Source organism: Stomoxys calcitrans, chromosome 1 (assembly GCF_963082655.1).
Source record: "Stomoxys calcitrans chromosome 1, idStoCalc2.1, whole genome shotgun sequence".
In the NCBI taxonomy this organism is placed as follows: domain Eukaryota; kingdom Metazoa; phylum Arthropoda; class Insecta; order Diptera; family Muscidae; genus Stomoxys; species Stomoxys calcitrans.
The window spans coordinates 122,836,405-122,863,920 of record NC_081552.1 but is presented as its reverse complement, the minus strand read 5'-3'; the positions used below and the strand labels follow the sequence as shown (position 1 = coordinate 122,863,920).

The following is a 27,516-nucleotide window of genomic DNA, read 5'->3' as shown; positions in this document are numbered from 1 at the left end:
AAATTGATGTTTATACCCTCCACCATAGGATGGGGGGTACACTAATTTTGTCATTCTGTTTGTAACTACTCGAAATATTCGTCTGAGAGCCCATAAAGTATATATATTCTTGATGGTCGTGACATTTTATGTCGATCTAGCCATGTCCGTCCGTCCGTCCGTCTACTCTTCTTTGCATTCACTAAGTTACGTATATATTTCATGTTTTCATAAAACTTTTGTGGAAGCTTGTCCCAGGGTTGGAGGGTTTCCAAAAATAATACCGAAAACAGTCAAAGGTTAGTTCCTTTATTTTACTTATTTTAAGAACAGACAACTTGTCAAAACAGTAGTGAAAAAGCATATGATCAACCTTGAACACAGTCTCCTGTACCTCTCGCGCTCTTTTTTATTGTTCGGTTTGGCTTTGCTATTCAAATAATTTTTACCCCCCAATAGGTGGCGCTGAATTTGTTGTTGGTGATGCTCGATGTTGATTTCCATCACATTGTGATCATTTTGTCTATATTTGAATTCAACCGAATTTCCACTTATATCGGCCTATCTAATGTCACCCTTGCGCAGGGGTAAGTATCTTCGGCTTACCCATGGCATAAATATCAGAAAATATTTTCAGCACTGGATATTCCTTCAATAATAGTTGCGACAATAATCATTATCCATTTAAGACTACAGTATAAAAACTTACGGCCTAGACCACTAAATTTGTTTTTTTTATCATAAACTAAACCTCTATCATAAACTAATTTCGTCATTCCGTTTGTAAGGCATCGAAATATTCATCTGAGACCCAATAAAGTATACATGTATATTTTTGATTGTCTTGACATTGTAAGTCGATTTAGCCATGTCGGTCCGTCTATCTGTCGAAAGCACGCTAAATTTCCAAGGGATAAAGCTAGGCGCATGAAATTTTGCACAAATACTTCCTATTGGTGTAGGTCAGTTGGGATTTTAAATGGGTCATATTGGTTTATGTTTTGATATAGCTGCTATATAAACCGATTTTGGATATTGACCTCTTGAGCCCCTATTCGCCTCAATTCTGATCTGATTTGTCTCAAATTTTGAACATGAAAATGTTGCCCAGCAGCACGTTGTTTGGACTTTTCTAGTAAAAGAAGGATCGTTGTCGATGAGCTAAAAATGGCTGCCACTTGACGTTAAGGTTTGCAACTGCTCCTGTCACACTGAACGTCATAACTTTGGGGGTATTCGGCAGTGTCCTGTTAGGTCATTATAATTGATCAACTGTTTTGAGGTGAGGTGGTCCGCTAGATATATGAGTAGAATAAATATATCATATTCGCAGTCCACAACCTTATACTTAGAAATTAACCCCATATTGTCATAATTGGTGTATACAGCCGTTTAGTGGGGGACGTCTCACTCCAATAAACTATTGGAGGCGGACACAAAGTTATATTCGTAATTTGTCACCAAATACCTTTTATTTGAAGCTCATCTAGCAAGGATCGAATTATATTCCCATTTGAGGGTGGGGAGACCCCCAATTACTTGGACCTCATTTTTTATGTCATATTCATAGTCTAGTCCCGAATACCTTTCATTCGAGTCCCATATTGATATTTACGTCCAATATGTTTGTTTTGAGGGAGTTTTTGGGGTTGGACGACCGCTCGCATAATTGATCCCAATTTTTAATACCATATTCGTATCTTACTCCCCAATACCCTTCATTTGATACCCACATTGTCCGTATCGGTTCACTTTTGATTTTAAGTTTCCAATATCAACAAACTTAAAAGCCTTTTCCTCCTTCCTGACCTTTTTTGTAATCTACTCCCGAATACCTTTCATTCGAGTCCCATATTGTGATTATCGTCCAATAAACCAATTTTAAGGGGTTTTGTGGTCGGGGTGGCCCCCCAGTTACTTGGATCGAATTTTTAATATGAAATTCGTAGTCTACTCCTGAATAACTTTCATTTGAGTCCCACATTGTCCCGATCGATTCACTTTCATTTTGGGGTCGTACTTTTAGGGTAAGGGGACGGGTCCGCCCCCTACCGATATCAATAAAATATATAGCCTATTGCTCCTTCCAGACCACTCCCCACAATCTGTGAAAATTTGGAAGAAATCGGTTCAGCCGTTTTTGAGTTTATACGGAACAAACAAATTTACAAACCCACAAACAAACAAACATACAAACAAACACAAATTCATTTATATATATATAGATATACTATTATATATACATACATAACTATTTAGTAGAAATTAAACAGCGACTCTTTGAACTTAAGTAGAGTTGACATGACCTTTCTTAAAAACTCTAGTGTAATAAAAAAAAATTGAAAATTTTCAATCAAAATGTATAGTGGAGCAAAATTTGGAGAATTAGTTCAACAGCTGAAACAGATAGGTTAAAAGAGTCCGGGTCATATGACTTATAGTTTTTCCGAAAAAACGTAAAAAAATTTTTGTGGTTTTAAAAACCAAAAAAGTGCATGTTCATGAACCTAATGCAACTAGGTAACATGTCCTAGTACCATGTTTCCACTTGGACCAAGCCAAGATTTGCGTCGAGATTTTTGAAATCTCGTGTTTTGCAACGAGGTTTCCCATACATTTTCAATGTGAGCAAATCTACTTATTCGAGGAGATTTGCAGCAAATCTCCGTCCAAATTCAAATGCAACACTGGGTTTGCATTGAATACCAGTTTTTATTGGGATTTTGAGCAGCACTTTTTCTTAACATCTGACAATTTCTTACTGAAATTCAAAATTTAGTATTAATTTAATGAAATCGTTTCACAAACTTATTTGCTGACCGCACTGTATATTGTGAACACAATAAAAATGGGAATACAATAATAAAAACGCTGTCAAAAACTTCACTGGAAACAGGTTTTGGAGATTATCTCAAATCAAGTGGATTTGGGCTCTGGTGGAAACATGGTTTAAGACTGTGTTATAGCTTGAAATTTCAATTTTTAATTAAACCACACTTTTTGAGGTAAAATTCCCCACAGTGCGGCGTGTAACTGAAAAGTTAACACAAATACTAGTGAAAACGTTACCTAGTTGTTTCCAAAACTTTTATTTTGGAGTCAACTCCAAAGTTCACGGAAGATCTATGGTGACGGGTATGGAAATTTTGGCTCGGCCGATCTTTAACTCAATTTTTCTAGTCTTTTAATTATTTTTCAAATTCGCATTTTAAATTTGTTTTAAACTTGTAGTATAAACAAGCAATACAATTTACAAAAATATGTCTTACCAATATTTTAAATATACCAAAAGATGGTGCATACTAACAGTCTCATTCCGTTTCGAACGCCGCTAAACATTCATCTATGACCATATGGAAAATCTTATTCTTGGTCGCCATAAATGTTTGGTCGATCTATTCATCGGAAAAAAGCTGGCTAAAGTTTGATGTAGCAACAAAACTATCCACCAAATGGCTTTGGGGAAATTTCAAGTGGCCGATGGAAACATTCCACAAACTGGCATCGTTGACGGCGACTAATTTGAAAATGACACTTCTGAAACGCATTAGTCCATGGAAACCTCAAATATTTACAAACCAACAGATAGCAGAACACAACAAAAAGGCATTTTCTACCAGCACTGTTTGAATAATTTGAATCAGCCCATTGAAGTTATATATGTCAACATGGTGCAAAAGCTCAGGCCTAGGAACGGAATTACTGAGGCCAAATTTTCAGCCATTGTAATCTAGTGAAAGATCTAGTCCAAGAAGTAAAAAATGGTACGAATCAAAAGATGTCCACTTTTCAACCAGATGTTAAAACAAGTAAGAGTGTGCTAAGTTCGGCCGGGCCGAATCTTATATACCCTCCACCATTGATCGCATTTGTCGAGTTCTATGCGCGGTATCTCTTTTTAGACAAACATAGAATATTGAATAAAACTGTTGTGCTATTGGAGCTGTATCAAGTTATAGTCCGACTCGGACCATAAATAAATGCTGAACACTGTAGAAGTCATTGTGTAATATTTCAGCCAAATCGGGTGAGAATTGCGCCCTCTAGAGGTTCGAGAAGTCAAGATCCCAGATCGGTTTATATGGCAGCTATATCAGGTTCTATACCGATTTACGCCATACTTAGCATAGTTATTGGAAGTCAAAACAAAACACCTCACGCAAAATTTCAGCCAAATCGGATACGAATTGCGCGCTCTATTGGCTCAAGAAGTCAAGATCCAAGATCGGTTTATATGACAGCTATACCTGATTATGAACCGATTTGGTGGAGGGTATAAAAATTTGATCTACTGTTTTCAGCAGTATAAAATGCCTGACATTTGTAGATAGGGTTTAAGGAATAAAGTGATATTAGCCCACAAAACAGGGTGTCGATGTTGATTACTTCTCACCTCTCTAAATTACGGAAGGCCTCAACTCATAAACAACAACGGCCTGTGCAACACCATTAATTTATGCTTTCAAGACACACTAACAATCATAGAGTATTTCAAGAACTGAACTCTTCGTTTAAAAATACAACATTGTATGAGACAATTCAGGATTCACTGAATAAGGTTAAGCCAAGCGATCAGCCGATATACTTTTTTTTAATATTTGGCAGTACTTGGCATTGAGGATGTCAACTTGTTCTCTTTTTACATTCATTCTTTGTTTACGTTTTCTCCTATATGATGACATTTTCAATCGTCAGATTTGACATCCTTAATGATGTTTATGGGGCCTATCCACTTTGTGTTTTGCATGTGACCTAACCTTCTATTAGTGAATCCTGGAGACAATTGAGAACTGAGTAAAACAGATAAACCAGACACCAAGTTACGAGATGAGTGAATGCATAAAATGAGCCCTTCACCAAAAAGGAAGATTGATTCGGATTTCAGTGAGTGCACGTTGTATAATGCATGTACTCGGGTACAGGTTTCAGATATAGTACTATTTTTCTTGTCGTGCGCTTTTCGGCAACGTGGTAGAATTGGCAAAGTCTTTTTTGCAAAAAGAAAGATTGATTCGGATTTCAGTGAGTGCACGTAGTACAATGCATGTATTCGGGTATATTTTGCTTCAGATATAGTACTATTTTTCTTGTCGTGTGCTTGTTGACAATGTGGTTGATTTGGTATAAGCATGGGTGATTCTCATATGGTTCTTAATAAAGACCATTTAAGAACGGGGATATATTCATTTAGTCATTCAGTTTGTGGCACACCGAAATATCCATTTCTATAGATATTGATTTTCCTCGCAAAATTCTAAAACGCCCCATCCATGTACGTCCGTTCGTCAATTGCAATCACGCTACAGTGTTTAAATATGAATATATATAGATAGCTTATGTTCCAAGTTGGGCTACGACTTTATCGAACTTTATCTTGTTCAGAGATGGTCCGTAAGACGATACCTACAAGTTGACTGTCAAACAGTTGTAAACTTCGAGAACGTCATATACTTGTATAAAACGTATAAAAAATAGTAAAACCTATAAACCTCGAAAAAGCTCTGCTAAATGTTCAGTTTCGATATCATATCATTGCTTTAGATTTGTTGTTGTTACTACTTTAAAATTTAAAAATTTTAATTATGATAAAAAGTTGTTGCTTTAATTATACCCTCCACCATAGGATGGGGGGTATACTAATCCGAATCTTATATTGGGTTGCCCAAAAAGTAATTGCGGATTTTTCAAAAGAAACTAAATGCATTTTTAATAAAACTTAGAATGAACTTTAATAAAATATACTTTTTCTACACTTTTTTTCTAAAGCAAGCTAAAAGTAACAGCTGATAACTGACAGAAGAAAAAATGCAATTACAGAGTCACAAGCTGTGAAAAAATTTGTCAACGCCGACTATATGAAAAATCCGCAATTATTTTTGGGCAACCCAATATACCCTCCATCATGGATCGCATTTGTCGAGTTCTTTTCCCGGCATCTCTTCTTAGGTAAAAAAGGATATAAGAAAAGATTTGCTCTGCTATTAGAGCGATATCAAGATATGGTCCGTTTTGGACCACAATTAAATTATATGTTGTAGACCTGTGTAAAATGTCATCCAATTTGAATAAGAATTGAGCCCTTTGGGGGCTCAAGAAGTAAAATAGAGAGATCGATTTTTATGGGAGCTGTATCAGGCTATAGACCGAGTCAGACCATAATAAGCACGTATGTTGATGGTCATGAGAAGATCCGTCGTACAAAATTTCAGGCAAATCGGATAATAATTGCGACCTCTAGAGGCTTAAGAAGTCAAGATCCCAGATCGGTTTATATGGCAGCTATATCAGGCTATGAACCGCTTTGTACCTTCTTTGACACAGTTGTTGGAAGTAAGAAAAAGTACGTCATGCAAAATTCATTGAAATCGGATAGGAATTGCGCCCTCTAGAAGCTCAAGAAGTCAAGTCCCCAGATCTGTTTATATCAGGTTATGTACCATACTTGGTTCAGTTGTTGGATATGATAACAAAACACGTCGTGCAAAATTTCATTCCAATCGGATAAGAATTGCGCACTCTAGAGGCTCAAGAAGTCAAGACCCAAGATTGGTTTATATGGCAGCTATATCAGGTTATGGACCGATTTGAACCATACTTTCACAGTTATTGGATATCATAACAAAACACGTCGTGCAAAATTTCATTCCAATCGGATAAGAATTGAGCACTCCAGAGGCTCAAGAAGTCAAGACCCAAGATCGGTTTATATGGCAGCTATATCAAAACATAGACCGATAGGGCCCATTTACAATACCAACCGACCTACACTAATAAGAAGTATTTGTGCAAAATTTCAAGCGGCTAGCTTTATTCCTTCGGAAGTTAGCGTGCTTTCGACAGACAGACGGACGGATGGACGGACAGACGGACGGACAGACGGATGGACATGGCTAGATCTGCATAAAATTTCGCGACGATCAAGAATATATATACTTTATGGGGTCTCAGACGAATATTTCGAGTAGTTACAAACAGAATGACGAAATTAGTATACCCCCCATCCTATGGTGGAGGGTGTAACAGGCAACCGTAAAAATGGCATAAAATTTTTTTCAGCTGAATTGTGTACTCAAAAAAGCTAATTTTGTTGGTTTAAAAAGCAACAAGAAATGTTTTCTAATACAGCTGCCCTATGTTTGCTGAAACAGCAGAAAAGTTTGCTTTCGCTGTTTTGAATAATAAATTTAGTTGGATGTAGTTGCTGCTGTCCTTCCCCGCTGGTGCATGCCTTGAGCCCAATCCAACCGGATGACCCATCCACACAGGGCTTATCGAGTCCCGTTTCGTTGCCTTTCTTTAATGTTCCGATCGTGGCAGGGGGACTTCCAGTCTTTGGCAATCCTACAGACCTTAGGGATGTGCTCGATAGTGCCTTAAGCAAGTGTTCAGTAAAAACTACTGAGTCATCTCCTAATTCCCCAACCCCACCGCTTCCATATACCTTCAACTTGTTGAATCCGTAGGTCACAACTTCATCAGATTTGTTAAGGTCTGCGACAGCCGGAGTTTAGTACGAATACTGCCTGTCTCCGGTCGCTAACTACCTTATCTAATTTACTAATCTTTCCGTTGGTGGTTGAAAGATTGAGAATACATTCCCTTAGTGTCCTAAGTATGGATTCTGGATCTGAGAGAATCCTTGGTATCCAAGCGGGTGCCATTGGTTGAAAAGGAATATCTTCCATCTTGACTTAATCCAGAGATGCGCCTGACCAGATCTCACCAATCTTTTTTATCCCCGAAGGCAATTAGTGTTTATCGGGCTTGATACCAATCTGCATCGTCACAAACTGGGGGAGACCCAGGAAATTTCGGAAGAACATCGGAGTATACTGATAACAGTCCACTGACTATCGCACTCTAGTGAATCATAGGTATGTAGACCTGTTCTTCTCCCTTGTCGACAACTGCCATCACAAAACTGTCCCTAGCGACATAAGCACTATTGTTCTCCCTAGTTTTTTTAGGCATGGGATGTCCTCCAGATGACCACAGCCTTTTGCCTGAAAGCTCAAGACTCGAACCTGGTGTCTGAGACGAAAGTCCCTGCTGACCAGTCGTCTGTCGGCTAGTGGAACCTGGAGCAGCCGCTCCACCAGTTTAGGTTTCAGTAGCACACAACATGCTACAGCCTGGTAACATACCGTAGCTGTTGGGTCTTTGGAGTTCATTCTAAGCCCACTCCTGGGTTCTAGATCTGCCGCTCCACTGTAAATAGACGCAGATCATGAACCGCCTAATAGATAACACTATCGTAGCTATCCTTGAGTGACTTAAAAATTTCTCGAAAAATAACTACCTATTACGAGATACAGAAAGTTCTTGCAAAGCGAAATAAAACTACATCCCCTCCACTCAATGGTTCAAACAAGAAGTGAGGGGGAACAACAGTTGCAATTGTTTTTGATGTTCTCGATCTCGAACATTCGAACTCAGACACTTTCTCTTATAGACCTTCTAACCTATGCGGCCATAATCAGAAATTCACAACATCTTAAATATGTTTGAATGATTGTCGTATTTTTTAAGTTTTTGGCTACGTTTTCAAATTATGTATAATATGCCCGAAATGTTTGTTATATACGTCAGGGTTTCCGAGAGGTCATCTCTGATCGTGATATAGCCCCCATAAAGACCGATCTGCTGAATTGAGGTTGTGATTACGCGCTGAAACGGTGCGATGCATCCTTCCGCTCAACATCCTTGTTAAGTATGATCGTAATTGGACCATATTAACTTGCGGATATTTCATAAATGGTGTATTTTTTATCGGATTTAGATGCAATGTAAATAAGATATATATCCGTGGCGATGGATATCCAAAGCTCGGCCCGGCCAAACTTAATGCATTTTTACTATTTTGTTTTCTACAGACATATTTTGCCAGGATTTGAATATGAATTTATCAAAAAGCGATCACTATCGTTCTCGAAAGCGAAAAATTGGGTATTTTAAAATATTGTAGAATTAACTATATCTCATAAACTGTAAACTGTAAATCTCGCTAACACTTTAAAAAACATTTAAATCCTTTCCCTTAGCCTTCCGAAGATCAAGGATGTGAAAAGTAGTCAACTGTAACGCTCTGTTTTAGAGATACGGGCGAACAATAATTTGTTACTGAAAGCCTCTACCAACGTCTGGATCATTTAGAATTCTTGACTGATAACAAGTAAAAAGGGTTTAAGTTCGGCTGGGCCGAACTTTGTATACCCACCACCTCGGGTATATATGAAAAACCACCTTTCGCCAAAATCCGGTGAAAAATGCATACCTTATGCCCCATAGCAGCTATATCGAAATATGTTTCGATTTGGACCAAATACTAATAAGTACAAGTCATTGTTCAATTGTGTATAACAAAATATTGTTCTTTTTTGTAGCTATATCTAAAAATAAACCGATCTGAACCATATACGACACGGAAGTCGAAAAGCCTAACATAAGTCACTGTCCCAAATTTCAGCAAAATCGGATAATAAATGTGGCTTTTATGGGCCTAAGACCCTAAATCGGAGGATCGGTCTATACGGCAGCTATATCCAAATCTGGACCGATCTGGGCCAAAACAACCAAGGAAGTCAAAGGGCCTAACACAACCTACTGTCTAAATTTCAGCAAAATCCGATAATAAATGTGGCTTTTATGGGCCTAAAACCCTAAATCGGAGGATCGGTCTATATGGGGCTACATCAAAATATAGTCCGATATAGGCCATCTTCGAACTTAACCTGATTATGGACAAAAAAAGAATCTGTGCAAAGTTTCAGCTCAATATCTATATTTTTTAAGGATGTAGCGTGATTCCAACAGACAGACGGACGGACATGTCTAGATCTTCTTAGATTTTTATGCTGATCAAGAATATATGTACTTTATAGAGTCGGAAACGGTTATTTCGATGTGTTCCAAACGGAATGACAAAATGAGTATACCCCCATCCTTTAGTGGTGGGTATAAAAAGGAGTTTTTTCACTTTGCGGCTTTTGAGGAAAAAAACCAATCCTGATTAATTCGAGAGCATCATGACAACAGTGCTGTAAGAAAAACTTTCTTTAACGAAAGCTGGAATATCCGGCTTCATCTATTGTTATCGGGACTCAGCTTTTGTCCCCGAACAATAAAGAAATTCATGCCTACACATGGGGATCAATGTCGACGGTAGAACGACGGTGTACTTTTCACAGACTTTTTTTTTACAGATAAAGATGTATATGAATGCAGGGTGAAGGAAATAGCGTATATATTCATCAGCAACCCGCTCCTGTATCTCATTCAAAAGTGATTGCAGTTGTATCGACAACCGAAGGCGTTCCAGAATCAAGCGAACATCTACTTTGCCATTACTAACACTTAAAAAAATTTTTGAGACAGGTGCGAAAAGACTAACGTTTTTTTCTCGGTTTCGTTGACACAAAAACTACTTTATAGCACAGATAATAAATTAATAATTTATATGCCCAGTGACCCTGTGCCTTATGGCAACTATGAAATAGGAATTTCAATCATGCGTAGCAGATTTTTTAACATCTTTAGACTTTGAAGGCTAGTGTGTAATAAACCTAACAATGCCATTGAGTCGGGATACACGATTCAAAGTTATGCTGAACTATAGATATATATATATATATTTCACTATGTGAACCGGGCCAGCTCCGAAGCGCCTTTTTTTACTTTATATGGAACAAAATAATCTTTTGAATATTTATTTTCGACAATGAAAGAGCTTTTAGTGAAATACCATGCTACGAAAATAATATATGTACACCGCTTGTCTAACAGTATAACAATATAAATGCCTTTATCTCAATTCCCATATCATCGGTATTGGTCTATGAATTCAATACGCTCGGAGGGTTTAAGTTTGGATGTTAGATGCACTCACTCTACTCTTAAAAGACTTTATTTGAGAGTGATGATCTCATGATGTCCGATTTAGGGGTGTTTTCGGGGGTAGGTTGTCCTTGGCCCAAAAATATCAGCACCAAGCTCTTCTTTCAAATACCATTTATTTTAACCCCATATTGTCGTTGGTTTAATTGGAGTTTATGCGATGAGGCGTCCCCCAAATACTCAAATTCGTTTTCTAATCTCAGATACCTTTCATTTCAGCCACATATTGGTTGGTAAATTTGTACTGTTTGGGCTGTTGGGAAGGAACGGTGTCCCAAATATATGGTCCCACATTTGGATTTCAGACTCGTATTCTACTCCCAAATACCTTTATTTGAGCCCCATATTGTGATGGTCACCAAATAATTGCTGTTTGTGGGGTGTTTTGGGGAAGGGGTAGCTCCCCAGAAAATTGGTCCCGAAAGTGGTTATCAATTTCGTGCTCTACTCACGAATACCTTTCATTTGAGTGTACTACCAAAATGTCTATTTGGGGAAGTTTAGTTATTGGAGTGGCCCAATTGTTACCTCCAGACCAGCGCAAAAAACGAATATTTTATATATAAAGATTAATTTGTGTTTGTTTGTGTGTTCCTTTTAGATTCAGAAACGGCTGAATCGATTTTCTTGAAATTTTCACTGATAGTGCATAATGATCCCGTGGTAAAAATAGGGTACTATACTAAATCTGAAGGGCGAGCGGAACCTCCCCCTTACCCTAATTTTCAGAAACGCTAAATCTCGGAGATGGGTGGTGCAATTTAAGCGAAATTTTGTGTGCTCTCTTATAGTAACCAACAAACAAAGATATTTAAGATTAGAAAACTTATCTGATATCCAATTGTCGGACCAAGTGTTTGGGGGCCCACCCCAACCACCATAACACCCCTAAATCGGACATATTTACCGACCATGGCAAAATTGGACTCAGATGGAAGGTATTTGCGAGTAAAATCTGATATCCGAATTTGGGACAAAGTTTTTGGGGGTCAACCCCTTCCCCAAAACACCCCAAACAGGACTTATTTCCTGACCATGGCAATATGGGGCTTAAATAAAAGGTATTTGTGTGTAGAATACGAATCTGATATCCAGATGTGGGACCACATACCCGAGAACATCCCCCAAAGAAGGCAAATTTACGACCAAAGCAATATGAGGCTCAAATGAAAGGTCTTTGGAAGTAAAGCACGAATCTGATATCAATGTTCGGGAAAAGTGTCTATGGGGCCACCTCACCCCCATAACACCACCCAAATAGGAAGTATTTGCTGACCATTGCAATATGAGACTCAAATAAGAGGTATTTTAAAGTAGAACACAAATTTTGTATATATGTTAAAATCCATGTCACTGAGTGGGCGCCCCATCCCCCAAAACACCTCCAAATCGGGCATGTTTGTCGACTATGGAAAAATGGAGCTCAAATGAAGGGTATTTAGAAGTAGATCATGAATCTGACATCAACATTCGAGACCAACTGTCTAGGGGACGTCCCACCACCATAACAACCCCCAAGCAGGTTGTATTAGCTCACCAAGACAATTTCGGTCTTTAAGACAGTGGAGCTCGATATTCATACCCATACCCCAAACAGGACATATTTGCTGACTTTTTCAATAAGTGGTTTTAGTGAATGGTATTTGAGATTAGACGACGAATTAGATATCCAATTTTGAGGCCAATGGCAATATGAGGTTCAAATATATGAGAATAGAGGACGTTGCTGATATATTTTCAGGGCTTAGTGTTTGGGGGACCACCCCACTCCCCAAAACACCCTTAAATCAGGCATATTTACCGACCATGTCAATGTGGGCTTATATGAAAGGAATTGGGGGGTAGAGCAACAATTGATACCCATTTTCGGGACCAATTTTCTGGGGGTCTACCACTTTCCCAAAATTCCCCACAAACAGCAATTTTTTACTGACCATCGCAATATGGGGGCTCAAATAAAAGTATTTAAGAGTAGAATACGAATTTTATATCCAAATGTTGGACCAACAGGTTACTTGATATCACCCTTTCCCCAAAACACATTTTTCGATCATGCCAATATGTGGCTCAAATGAATGCTATTTGAGATTAGAAAACTAATTTGATAACCAATTTTGTTTATCAAAACCCAAGGGCAATATGGGGTTTAAATAAATGGTATTTGAGAGAAGAGCACGATGCTGATATTTTCTCAGGGCCAAGTGTCTGGGGGAACGCCTTACCCCCGAAAACACCCCTAAATCAGACATCATGAGCATATCGGGCTGAAATAAAGTATTTTTAGAATGGAGTACACCATACATTTACACTTCAGTTCGAAGACCAATAAAGATCATATGGGATTCAAATAAAGGCACTTATATTGTTTAACTCTTTGTCAAGCGATATACTATTTACGTAGCATGGTATTTCACTAAAAGCATTTAAGTTGTCGAGAATAAATATTCCAAGGAAAATTTTGTTCCATACAACGTAAAGGAAGGCGCAGCAGAGCGGGCCCGGTCCAGCTAGTATTTTGAATATAAAACCTATGAAGATAAGATGTACTCGAAAAATCTTACCACGAACAAAGAAGTTCATGCAATTGAATGCTTCTTAAATAACGTTTATGAAACAACAGTGACATGTGGCAAATCTTGACTTTCTATATAACCATCATATTTTACGAACTATTATTAGCTATGTTATTTATTAATTGAAACTTTTTTTAATTTTATACTTAAAAGGAGACTCAATGCGGAACCATGGATGATGCCGCTACTGCCAATAATGAGACGGAAAATGCTTCCAATAAAGTGAAACCAGCCGTTCCTAAGAAACCTCAAAGAAGACCTGGAAACAAACAACCTGACCGTCCTGAAAATGTGCTGTTCTGTTTGAGCCTTAAAAACCCTTTGCGTGCCTTTTGTATAAAAATTGTAGATTCAAAGTATCCTTTACAAATTTATTTATCAATTGATTGCGGAAGATCGGTCTTAATGAAGGCCATATCACAACAGGTTACTTGATATAGTCCATCTGAAATCTATAGACTGAAAAATAGTGTCTACAAATCGGGATTTTTTTTTGCTTTTGATAACAAACGAAATACAAAGTATAATGACATTGGCGACTTTCGACCAGGGCTGCGGGATTCAAAATTTAAAAAAAAAATTTAAGACAAAATTTTTATAAAATTTCTTCCTTAGACAAAATTCTAATGAAACATTTTCGTAAGGCTTAATTTCAATGAAATTTTTGTGAACAACAATATTTTCTTGAAAACAATATTTCAATAAAATCTCTACCAGAGTTAAAAAAAGGATATGGTCAGATCCAAATATATCTGGTATAAGATAAAGTTGGATCTAATTAGATCCAAATGGATCTGCCATATCCATTTAAACATAATTGTATCTGATGCTATATAAATATATCTGATAGCAGATATAATTGGATATGGAACCAGATATGATTATATCTCCTATATATAAATTTATCCAAAGAGATATGCTATGTTGTTCTTTCTGTGTTCTAAAGAAGAAATGCTTACATATTATATGGCAAATAATATATTTACGTAAGTAATTCTAAAGTATTCGCTATTTTACTAACATTGTTTCAAATTCTTAAAACGAGAGATATTTTATTTTTTAAAATTTGATTAATATGTGATTGTTGATGTTAACAATTGGTAATATAGGAGTTTTATTTCTTAAATGTAATATGGTTACAGAATGTAAAATAATAATATTTTAAATATTCTTAATTACATTTAAACATTCCGACAATTTAAGGCTGTTTCTGGTCCCAAGTTTATTCCCCATGGACGCTTTTTGCTACAAATTCATTATGAGATTTTGCTACAAATTCATTATGAGATGAAATTTTATCCAATAAGACCTAATTTTATACAATTAGATCCAATTATATATAACCATTTTTCGGATTCAATTATATCTGATGGCAGATATAATTGGATCTGACCGTATCAACTTTTTTTACTCGGGTCATATAAGCCGATCTCGCGATTATACTTCTTCAGCCTCTAGAAGGCGTAATTTTTTTCGATTTTACGAAAATTTTGTACAGTGTCTTCTCCTATGACCTCCAATATACCTACTAAGTATGGTCTCAATCGGTCCAAACCTAACATAGCTTCCTTAGTAGCCGACATCCTAATTTTATTTCATAAGCCCCTATACAGCGAAATTTTGCACAATAACTCCCGTATTGCGATATGTAGCGCCCCGTCTAAGAAAAACACTTATTTCGAGTAATCCAAAGTAGACTTTATTCCAATTGGTGACAGCATTAATATCTAAAATTCATATTTAATTCACGCTTAGATCTAATAGCTTCGGTTTCATCTCGCATTTGTGTTAGGCGCGGGCTTAGTCTGGCGCACTTCTCACAATTTGTTTGGCAATGTTAAAAAAAAAACTTTTTACTTGCAATTGTCGTCGTCGATGGAGTTATAATTGCAAAAAGGGCAGAGTAATCGCTTATTGGCGATGACAGCCCGTTCGGCCCGGCCGAACTAAGTAGGCTTTTACTTGTTTTGTTTAATTTATTTATCAATATTTCAATGGATTGCTTTTCAAGTTATGATATATCCAATTGAGAAACAATACACAATTTTCCAGTACGAAATGTCGATAAATAGTCTAAACAAAAGAGAAGAAGACCTTGAACAATTGAAAACAAAGTCTTGTATAAAAATAAAATCGTTTAATTTTTATACCCTCCAACATTGGATGGAGATGTACGTATTTCGTAATTCTGATATTCTTGATCGTCTTGATATTTTAAGTCGATCTACCCATTTCCGTCCGTCTATCGAAAACACGCTAACTTTCGAAAGAATAAAGCTAGCCGCTTGCACAAATACTGGGTCATAGCTTCCATATAAACCTATCTTGGATTTTGACTTCTTGAGCCACTAGAGGGCGAAATTCTTATCTGATTTGGCTGAAATTTAGCACGAAGTGTTTTGTAATGACTTCCAATAACTGTGCTAAATATGGTTAAAATCAGGTTATAACCTCATATAGCTGATATAGTCTGGGATCTTGACTTCTTAAGACTCTGGAGGGCTCAACTATTATCCGATTTGTACAACGGCTTCTCCCAAATATGATCTGAATCGGTCTATTGCCTGATACAGCTCCCTAATAAACGGATCTCCTACTATACTTCTTGGGACCCTAATGCGTGCAATTCTTATTCGATTTGGCTGAAATTTTACACAATAACATATACTGTGGTCTCCAACATTCAATTCAATTAGCATAATAATTCTTTTCTTTTATCATTTGTTTGCCTAAACAGAGATACCGGGAAAATAACTCGACAAATGCGATCCATGGTGGAGGGTATATAAGATTCGGCCCGGCTGAACTTAGCACGCTTTTACTTGTTTGCTCTAAAATCATTTGTTACTACTTTATCCGCAGTCGGAGTCGATATAATATTCTCGACTCCGACTCCGGCCAAAATTGCTGTACCCCGACTCCGCTTTCAACAAGTCAATTTTCCCCAAACATGACCTTATATGGCGGGAAATTTTTAATTCCCTCCGCCATAAAATGGGGGTATACTAAAATCGTCATTCTGTCTGTAACACCTCGAAATATGAGTCTGAGACCTCATAATGTATATATTCTTGATCATCATGTCATTTTAAGTCATTTCGAAGGAGTAAAGCTAGGCGCTTGAAATTTTGCACAAATAATTTTTATTAGTGTAGGTCGGTTAGGATTGTAAATGGGCCAAATCGGATCATGTTTTGATATAGCTGCCATATAAACCGATATTGGGTCTTGACTTCTTGAGCCTCTCGAAGGCGCCATTCTCCCGCGATTGGACCTAAATTTTGAACGTGGTGTTCTGGTATCATTTCCAACAACTGCGCTACTTATGGTTAAAATCGTTCCATGTTTTGATATAGTTGCCATATAAACCGATCTTGGGTCTTGACTCCTTGAGCCTCAAAAGGGCGCGATTCTCGTCCGATTTGAATACATTTTGCACGTAGTGTTTTGGTATCACTTCCAACAACTGTGCCAAGTATGGTTTTAATCGGCCCATGGTTTGATATAGCTGTCATATAAACCAATCTTGGACCTTGACTTGATCTCTCGATTTAAGGTTTTGGGCCCATAAAAGGCTTATTTATTGTTCGATTTCGTCGAAATTTGGGAGATTGAGTTAAGTTAAGCCCCTCGACATACTTCTGCAATATGGTACAGATCGGTTCAGATTTGGATATAGCTGCAACAATAGACCGATCTCTCGATTTGAGGTTTTGGGCCCATAAAAGGTGCATTTATTGTCCGATGTCGCCGAAATTTGGGACAGTGAGTTTTGTTAAGCCCTTCGACATGGTTCTTCAATTGTGCCCAGATCGGTCCAGATTTGGATATAGCAGAGGGGTCTAAAAGGGCACGTACAATAACGCGTGCAACGGACAGACGCTAAGTGGTAGATAGACGTGGCAGAGGGCGCTTCTTTGATTCTTCCCGTGACTCATAAGAGTGTATTAGCGTATGGTGCTTTTTGCACCCTTTCTGGCTCGAACACTCTATCAAGGACTGGGATGCGCCTAGGCAGTTTGAACTTGGTGTTGCAGGTTCACTGCGCCAATAAGTACTCCAGAAACTGACACAATTGTTGAATTGATTAGTATGACCAACTTGACTACAGGTCGTATTACAATAGCGTTTTTCGTTTGGGCGTCGGCACCGGGGTAAACATTTGTAGCGCAACCTGATTTCCCCGATGTGGGAGGCAGTTTTTCGTGTCGAATTACCACAATATCATCCGTTTGTATATCGCGCTTTGGGTACTTACATTAGTAACGTTTATAGAGACTCTTAAGGTACTTCTCATTCCACCCTAGGCAAATTGCTGAGTAAGCGCCTTGATTTTACGAAACCGATTCATGATATGCAATGGAGATTCCTCGATTAATTGCCTTAGAGGAGCAAGAATTGCAGACCTTACTAAGACTTACTTTAGAAAATGACCCGGCGTTAACGCTTCAGGAGCTTCTGGGTTGTCGCTCATTGGGCACTCAAATGGTCGAGAATTTAAACACGCCTCAATTCGACAAAGAACCGTAGAGAACATTTTTAAAGTATACTTAATGATAATCGCGGGTTTTCTAAAGTGCAGCTTAATGCTCTTAACCGCAGCTTCCCAGAGCCCATGCATGTGTGGTGTTCCAGCAGGGATGAATTACCACGAAACATCCTGTAAGTTTAATTGAGAACACACGCGTTCACGAAATCCTTAAATTCACGTTCTAATTTACGCGAAGCTCCAATGAAGTTGGAATGGATTAAAGGTCAAAATGAAGCTGTTTGAGTCCAACGGCCTACCGTTTAGTAGACAATCGTACTCTTCGACATAATAAACCTTCTGTGCTAAAATAGTCGAAGCTTTCCCTGGAAATGTGTGTTGACCTCTATGCGAAGAATGAGTTCGATAGACATATCGAAACATAAGTGCAATAACTCGTAATGTTTAATCCAAAGTGGAAAAATGTGTTAGTACACCGACGTCGTCAGTGAAATAGGTAACATGTCTCTAAATCAGTATTAAGAGAAGACCCATCCTGAATATTCCATTGAGAATGATCTCGGAGAAGCCAAAGTCCCCGGCTGCCTAAGTCAGCAGATTATCTATAGAACGCACATTACGCCAATTATTCTCACCAACATTCTCATGAATTCTACATACCCTGTTCGCAACAAATGTAGACCACTTTTAAGAAGTTTTCTTTAGCCAAGAAAGAAGTTTTCTTTAGCCAGAAACTTCCTGAATAGCAATACCAATATCAACTGCAATAGCTTTATAAAGTTCTGAAGCCAAAACAGCACCACATAATCCAAGGCGTGGAAGTGAAATAGATTTGAGTTACCTTAGCTTTGGTAGAAAGCAGATAAGTGCGAATTTCACCATTCGTAGCCATGATACGAATGTACGCCACCAACGCGTAAATCTTCTCTGAAGTATCAGAGAAAATATAAAGTTTGGCTAAACTTGTGTGTGTTTCGTTCATAATCGTCCTCACAGTATTTGTTAGAAGGAGACAAGATCTTGTACTTTGGAACCTCATGGAAATATCCTACCTTGGTAGAAAATTAAATTAAAACGTTACCAGAAGTCCTCATGTCACTAGAAGGTACTAAACCTGTAATCACGGAGCCGAAACCCGTTTTCTGTGCAATCAAAGAACCTTATACATTGGATTGTTGTCCCTGCAGAAGAATTCTCGGATATAAAATTGCTCCTATTAACATATCCATCGGACGACAGTCAAACTAATTTCTATCTACCAAACGTAAATTCGGCATTTTGGAGGCAACTTCTCTGGCGACGGAATTCAAAGGAAGATCGCCCGAAATAGTATAAGCTACTAAAGCTATCATTTTCATTAATGAATAATGTCATACGCATAATGAGCATGATTTTCTAGAATGGAGTATTGGAAGCCACACTAGATGAGGTGGATGGAAGAAGATTAGAATTAATCGATTGAGGAGCCATGGTTGACTCTGAAGGTGTATTCGACGTGCCTAGATTACTCGAAGTAGTATTCAGAGGCGAATCATGATGCAGCAAGGTTTGATGGCGTTTATTTCATTTTGCACAACAATGGCAACAATTCCTATGGTACAATTCCTAAGATCATGACCTCGAGTTAAACAAATAATGCAGAGTTTGTGCCGTTTTGCAAGCGAATACCAATCTGCCAATGAGCGTTTTCTAAATTCTGGGCATAATATGCAAGATTTATGCGAAGACGATTGTAACGATCGAGAGGGTGCATCATTCGTTAAATGTGACCTTACTTTCTTATTGTATAATTTCTTACTCGAATCAATTCTTTTGATATCACTTAGACAAGTAAGAGTTTGGATTGTTTTCGCAAGAAGGTTATCCTAATCTTTACACGAAGATAAAGCAGACTTGTTCTTGTAACGTTGTTCCCACAGCGCAGCTGTATATTTAAAAAGGCTTTGCCAGCAAAGAAAATCTAAATTCGGATCCTTATTCTCAGTGGCAACGTCATATACTGCCACAGCGGAAATACAACCATTTATTCCTCGCTCTAAATTCTTCAAACCTGCGCTGGTTTCACTATCCAGCACTGGAAGATCGAACAAAGCTGATTGTTTATCAGAACACGAACGTTGTCGAAGGTCTTCTTCAAAGGTTGGCCAAGAAAGAATATCGCCATTAAAAACATCGATATCCCAATGTGGAAGATTGATGCTATGTGTAACATTATCATTCAGAGAAACAATAGAAATATTAGTAAAGCTACCTGATTGATGCGAAACATCCAATTCAGAAGCCGCATCCTCTCAATGAGAGGAATTTGCACATGATGTACTAGTCTGACTATAAGATTGATTGATCGGTGAATGCGACTTTGGCTTCTAACGAAGTTGATTCACTTTTCTATTTATGGCCGACATGATCTAAACATATGCCTTGTAGGCGACATCATATTTGCTGTCAACTGAAGAGATATCGTCTGCAGAAACACCTACACTTGTTAGAAGGTGATGACATTTATCGTAAATATCCTTGACTGTATTCCAAAGTTCATTAGCTTCGGTACATTGAATATCCAAAGAATAGACGTAAAAATCTTTGTCCCGTAGAACAGCGATGTTTGCGTCGGATTTGGCACCAGCATCAGTGGTTCTTATGAAGAAATCAATGGGAGTCAAAGGCATTTTGATATCAAACATTTAGCCTAAAAACTAAAACAAAACAAACAACTAAGAGCGTGCTAAGTTCGGCCGGGCCGAATCTTATATACCCTCCACCATTGATCGAATTTGTCGAGTTCTATGCGCGGTATCTCTTTTAAGACAAACATAGAATATTGAACAAGAACTGTTATGCTATAGGACCTATATCAAGTTATAGTCCGATTCGGACCATAAATGAATGCTGAACATTGTAGAAGTCATTGTGTAATATTTTAGTTCATTCGGATGAGAATTGTGCCTTATAGAAGCAAGCTATTGGTCGATTCAGACTATATTAGACACGTAAGTTGAAGGTCATGAGAGAAGTCGGCTGAGAATTGCGCCCTCTAGAGTTTCAAGAAGTCAAGATCCAAGATCGGTTTATGTGGCAGCTATAACAGATTATGAACCGATTTGAATCATACTTAACACAGTTGTTGGAAGTGATACCAAAACATTATGTGCAAAATTTCAGTTAAATTGGTCGAGAATTACGCCCTCTAGAGGCTCAAGAAGTCAAGACCCAAGATCGGTTTATATGGCAGCTATATAAAACATGAACCGATTTAAACCATACTTAGCGTAGTTGTTGCAAGTGCTACCAAACCACTACGTGCAAAATTGCAATAAAATCGGAAGAGAATTGCGGCCTCTAGAGGCTCAAGAAGTCAAGACCCGAGATCGGTTTATATGGCAGCTATATCAAAACATGGACCGATATGGCCCATTTGCAATACCAACCGATCTTCACTAATAAGAAGTATTTGTGCAAAATTTCAAGCGGCTAGCTTTACTCCTTCGGAAGTTAGCATGCTTTAGACAGACAGACGGACGGACGGACGGACAGACGGACGGACAGACGGACGGACAGACGGACGGACAGACGGACGGACAGACGGACGGACAGACGGACGGACAGACGGACGGACATGGCTAGATCGACATAAAATGTCGCGACGATCAAGAATATATATACTTTATGGGGGCTTTGGCCCATTAACAATACCAACCGACCTACACTTATTAAAATTAATTGCGCAAAATTTCAAGCGGCTAGCTTTACTCCTTCGAAAGTTAGCGTGCTTTCGACAGACAGACGGACGGACGGACATGGCTAGATCGACTTAAAATGACATGAGAATCAAGAATATATACTTTATGGGGTCTTAGACGCATATTTCGAAGTGTTACAAACAGAATGACGAAATTAGTATACACCCATCCAATGGTGGAGGGGTATAAAAACTCGAATTTGAAGAGAAGGAAAGCCAAAAATCGCTATCAAATAGAAAATACTTATTGAAAAATGCATGAATATTCAACATGTAAAAGCGTGCTAAGTTCGGCCGGGCCGAATCTTATATACCCTCCACCATGGATCGCATTTGCCAAGTTCTTTTCCCGGCATCTCTTCTTAGGCAAAACAGGTATAAGAAAAGATTTGCTCTGCTATTAGAGCGATATCATGATATGGTCCGGTTTGGACCACAATTAAATTATATGTTGGAGACCAGTGTAAAATGTCAGCCAATTCGAATAAGAATTGAGCCCTTTGGGGGCTCAAGAAGTAAAATAGAGAGATCGATTTATATGGGAGCTGTATCGGGCTATAGACCGATTCAGACCATAATAAACACGTTTGTTGACGGTCATGAGAGAATCCGTCGTACAAAATTTCAGGCAAATCGGAAAATAATTGCGACCTCTACAGGCTCAAGAAGTCAAGATCACAGATCGGTTTATATGACAGCTATATCAGTTTATGAACCGATTTGAACCTTATTTGATACAGTAGTTGAAAGTAAAAATAAAATACGTCATGCAAAATTTCAGTCAAATCGGATAGGATTGGCGCCCTCTAGAAGCTCAAGAAGTCAAGTCCCCAGATCTGTTTATATGACAGTTATATCAGGTTATGAACCGATTTGAACCATACTTGGCACAGTTGTTGGATATCATTACAAAATACTACGTGCCAAAATTTATTCAAATCGGATAAGAACTCCGCCCTCTAGAGGCTCAAAAATTCAAAACCCAAGATCGGTTTATATGACAACTATATCAGGTTATGGACCGATTCGAACCATACGTGGCACAGTTGTAGCATATCATAACAAAACACGCCGCGCAAAAATTTCATTCCAATCGGATAAGAATTGCGCCCTCTAGAGACTCAAGAAGTCAAGACCCAAGATCGGTTTATATGGCAGCTATATCAGGGTATGAACCGATTTGAACTATACTTGGCACAGTTGTTGGATATCATAACAAAACACATCGTGCAAAATTTCATTCCAGTCGGATAAGAATTGCGCACTCTAGAGGCTCAAGAAGTCAAGACCCAAGATCGGTTTATATGGCAGCTATATCATGGTATGAACCGATTTGAACTATACTTGGCACAGTTGTTGGATATCATAACAGAACACGTCGTGCAAAATTTCATTCTGATTGGATAAGAATTGCGCACGCTAGAGGCTCAAGAAGTCAAGACCCAAGATCGGTTTATATGGCAGCTATATCAGGGTATGAACCGATTTGAACTATACTTGGCACAGTTGTTGGATATCATAACAAAACACATCGTGCAAAATTTCATTCCAGTCGGATAAGAATTGCGCACTCTAGAGGCTCAAGAAGTCAAGACCCAAGATCGGTTTATATGGCAGCTATATCAAAACATGGACCGATATGGCCCATTTACAATACCAACCGACCTACACTGATAAGAAGTATTTGTGCAAAAATTCAAGCGGCTAACTTTACTCCTTCCGAAGTTAGCGTGCTTTCGACAGACAGACGGACGGAGAGACAGACGGACATGGCTAGATCGACATAAAATTTCACGACGATCAAGAATATATATACACTTTATGGGGTCTCAAACGAATATTTCGAGTAGTTACAAACAGAATGACGAAATTAGTATACCCCCCATCTTATGGTGGAGGGTATAAAAATACTTCTAGTAGTGTACGAATTGTGAATAAATTATTTAGTCATTCATCAATTATTTCCTAGTTGCACCTACAAACCAAACAAAGAAAGTACTAAATGATACCAATTTTGGTACCAAGAGTTACAAATTGTGAATAGATCATTTAGTCACCCATTATATATTTGCTAGTAGTACCTACATACAAAATTTCAGACCTCTGGTTCATTTTTTTCTTCAAGACTTATTTTTTCGAGATGCTTTTTAATTGAGCTTATAATAATATTCATTCTCCTAGGCCTATCCGTTCGCCCTGAGCAAACAGTGCCCCTTTTCGAACTATTTGGTACTATTAAGTACCTTAACGTACGAATATCATACCAACATCAACATTCGTGCAAAAAAGTCAATCATATATAGAGATTTATCAATTTATGTATATATATATATAGCGAAATGAAAGACAAAATACTATTTTTTATACGAAATATTGATAAATAACTTAAATAAAAAACAAAAAGTCCTTGAGCTTGAATTTAAACAAGTAAAAAGGCTTTAGGTTCGGCCGGGCCCCATGGGGTATGCATGTAAACCACCTTTCGTCATAATCCGGTAAAAAATGTATAATTTATGTTACCAAAGCAGCTATATTGTCCGATTTGGACCAAATAAGGCACGGACATTGAGTGGTCCAATAAGTACAAGTCATTGATCAATTTTTTAGAACAAAATATAGCTGTTTTTAGTAAATATATCCAAATATAGACCGATGTGAACCTTACCTCACTGTGTCAAATTTCAGCGAAATCGGATTCTAAATTCGCCTTTTATGGAGCCAAGACTTTAAATCGAGCGATCTATCTATACGGCAGCTATATCCAAATCTAAACCGATGTGGACCATATTGATAAGGGATGTCGATGGATCTAACACAACTCACTGTCCCAAATTTCGGCGACATCGAACAATAAATGCGCCTTTTATGGGCCCATTGGCAGCTATACCCAAATCTCAACCGATCTGGGCCAAATTTCAGAAAGATGTCGAGAGGCCTAACAAAACTCACTGTCCCAAATTTCGGCTACATCGGACTATAAATACGCCTTTAATGGGCCTAAGACCCTAAATCGGAGGATCGGTTTTTATGGCAGCTATATCCAAATCTGAACCGATCTGGGCCAAATTGATGAATGATGTTGAAGTGGCTAACGCAACTCATTGTCCCAAATTTCAGCAAAATCGGATAATAATGTGGCTTTTATGGGCCTAAGACCCTAAATCGGCGGATCGGTCTATATGGGGGCTATATAAAGATATAGTCCGATATGGACCATCTTCGAACTTAAACTGCTTATGGACAACAAAAGAATCTGTGCAAAGTTACAGCTCAATATCTTCATTTTTAAAGACTGTAGCGTGATTTCAACAGACAGACGGACATGTCTAGATCGTCTTAGATTTTTACGCTGATCTAGAATATATATACTTTATAGGGTCGGAAATGGATATTTCGATGTGTTGCAAACGGAATGACAAAATGAATACACCCCCATCCTTCGGTGGTGGGTATAAAGAAGCAAAATTGAATACCACAGTCTACTATAAATATAATAAGATTTTATTTTTTATTTAAAAAATTTTTTTGAATTTACTTTTTTTATTGAGTTGAGATAATATTCTTGACTCCCACTCCGCAGCTCTGGTAGTAACTAAAATTCTCTGGTAGTAACTACAATTCTTCTCCCAAATTTCATTAAAATCGGATGCGATTTAGAGAGTTTTAATATTTAATGTTTTGTGAAAAATGGCTTGGAGCCCAGCATGTGTTGTTTCAGTAGAAATTAATGGCATGAAAACAATATTGAATAAAATGCAGTAATCGATGCAATCAAAACTTTAAATTTGAAATTGGATCAATGGTACTTTCTACAAAAATTCTTTAGATTATTTGAATATTTTATTTTATTAACAATTTTTGCAAATTGTGTGGCTTTGGCTGTATACACCCCATACCCATCTGGCGACTCAAATATTACAAATCAAATGCTGGTAAGTTTACTTAGTATTAATATACGAGATATTAAAAGTTTATATTTGAGTTTTCATTTAATTTGCCATACACACTAGATCCTAAAATTTTGTTCACGCCGTCCACAGAGTAAGTGAATTACGTCAGGAAAACTAATAAAAAAAAAACTTCTCAAAAAAACTTACAAAAGAAACCGCTTGTGTTGTACCATATCTCCATAGCTTGTAAGTCAAAAAACGCGAAAAAGTGTATTTTTCAAATTTTTTCGTAAAAACTTATTTTCATTTATCAGTCTTAATTGAAAAAACTTGCTTCAATACCTTAATTTTTTCTTTTCCGTTTATAAAGAGAACATATTTAAAATGCGTCCTAAGTGAAACTTTGACAAGATAACTCAACTTAAATGGGTGCTATACGTAATTCAAAATGAACAATGAACAAAATGAACACCTCTCGAGCTAAAAATGTCGATATCGCATGTTTTTGTTTTTTTAATCCATATGTACCCTAGGTTAGGTTTAGGTGGCAGTCTGGCATCAGACTCACTTAGACTTTTTCGTCCATTGTGATACCACAGGAACAGAAGAAGGAAGATGCCTTCTAGTTCCTACCGTTGAACCATACAGATCGCTTTAAAAAGCCCAATAACTTGCGAAAGTTCACATCCGCTAAATCAGACAGGTTGTCAAAGATATGAGAACCTAACGTGGAACTCCTTCCGACTGCTACTGCGGACACACACACAGAAGGTGTACTATAGTCTCTTCTTCTTCGAACTTCTGCGAAAGTCGTTTTTGGCAACCTTCAGTCTGTCAGTATGTTTTCCGATTAGACAGTGACCTGTCAACGGACACAAAGATTACAACGGACACAAAGATAAAGACGTCTGTTCTATCCAATGACAGCAAAGCGGTAGACCTATTCAAGTCTAGATTAGGCAACATAGATTTCAAATGCTCGTTATATTCGTTATCCTTCGTGCCTGGTCCTGAAAACTTAGCTTACATGTCACTAGAGGCATACCCACAGATTCCAGTATCCCTGGAATGTGTATGGTTGTTCCTAGTCTCGCAAGCTCATCCGATTTATAATTCCCTGGGATATTGTTTTTACCCGGCACCCAGAACCGGTGAATTTTGATCTGTTCATCCATCTCGTTGAGAGATCTGCGACAGTCGAGGGCGGTTTTTGTGTTCAGAAAAACGTTTTCCGGTATTAAATGGCTGCCTGGAGAAGATATTTATGCCAGTCGTCGTAATGACATTATATCTAAGCCATTCCACCACTTCCTTAATTGCAAGGATCTCCGCTTGATACACACTGCAGTTGTCGGGTAATCTCTTCGATATGACCAGTTCTAGATCTTTAGAGTTCACCCCAAAGCACACCTAGCCGTTTAATTTGGAATCATTCGTATGGAAGTCTATATAACTTCTGTTACCAGGGATATCGTAGTTCCAATCGGTTCTGTCAGGAATAGTGGTACAGTACTTTTTATCAAAAAGCGGCTCAGGTAGGGTGTTATTCACACTGCCTGGAACATTGGATATTATATCAAGGATAACACAGTGTCCGTAGCCGCCACATGACTAATGAGAAAGCTCCCTTTACCTCACGGAAGTGGTCGCTGCAATTTGTCTAGCCACAATGTCCAGAGGCATAAGATGTAGCATTAAATTCAGTGCATCATATAGAGTCGTCCTCTGTGCGGCTGTGATGCACAAACAAGCCATCCTTTGGATCCGTTTAAGTATTGAGCAGTAGGTGGACTTTTGAAGCGCCGTCCACCAGACCACAACACCATAAATCATTATAGGTCTGACAACTGCAGTATATACCCAAAGCATGACACGCGGTGTCAACCCCCAACTTTTGGCAATGGCGCTCTTGCAGGTATATAGGGCGAGAGTTGCCTTTCTTGCCCTTTCCAA

The 27,516-nt window shown here is 38.1% G+C and overlaps 1 protein-coding gene across 6 annotated transcripts in view; it reads left to right on the top strand.

Annotated features, from left to right (window-relative positions):
- LOC106091696 (muscle calcium channel subunit alpha-1) overlaps nt 1-27,516 on the top strand; it is a 479,054-nt gene that overhangs the window by 83,080 nt on the left and 368,458 nt on the right. For all 6 annotated transcript variants that reach the window (XM_059370822.1, XM_059370821.1, XM_059370825.1 and 3 more), the window contains 2 exons: nt 13,599-13,801; nt 25,500-25,605. In XM_059370822.1, coding sequence (XP_059226805.1) covers nt 13,599-13,801; nt 25,500-25,605 — 309 coding nt within the window. The remainder of the gene's footprint in view (nt 1-13,598; nt 13,802-25,499; nt 25,606-27,516) is intronic.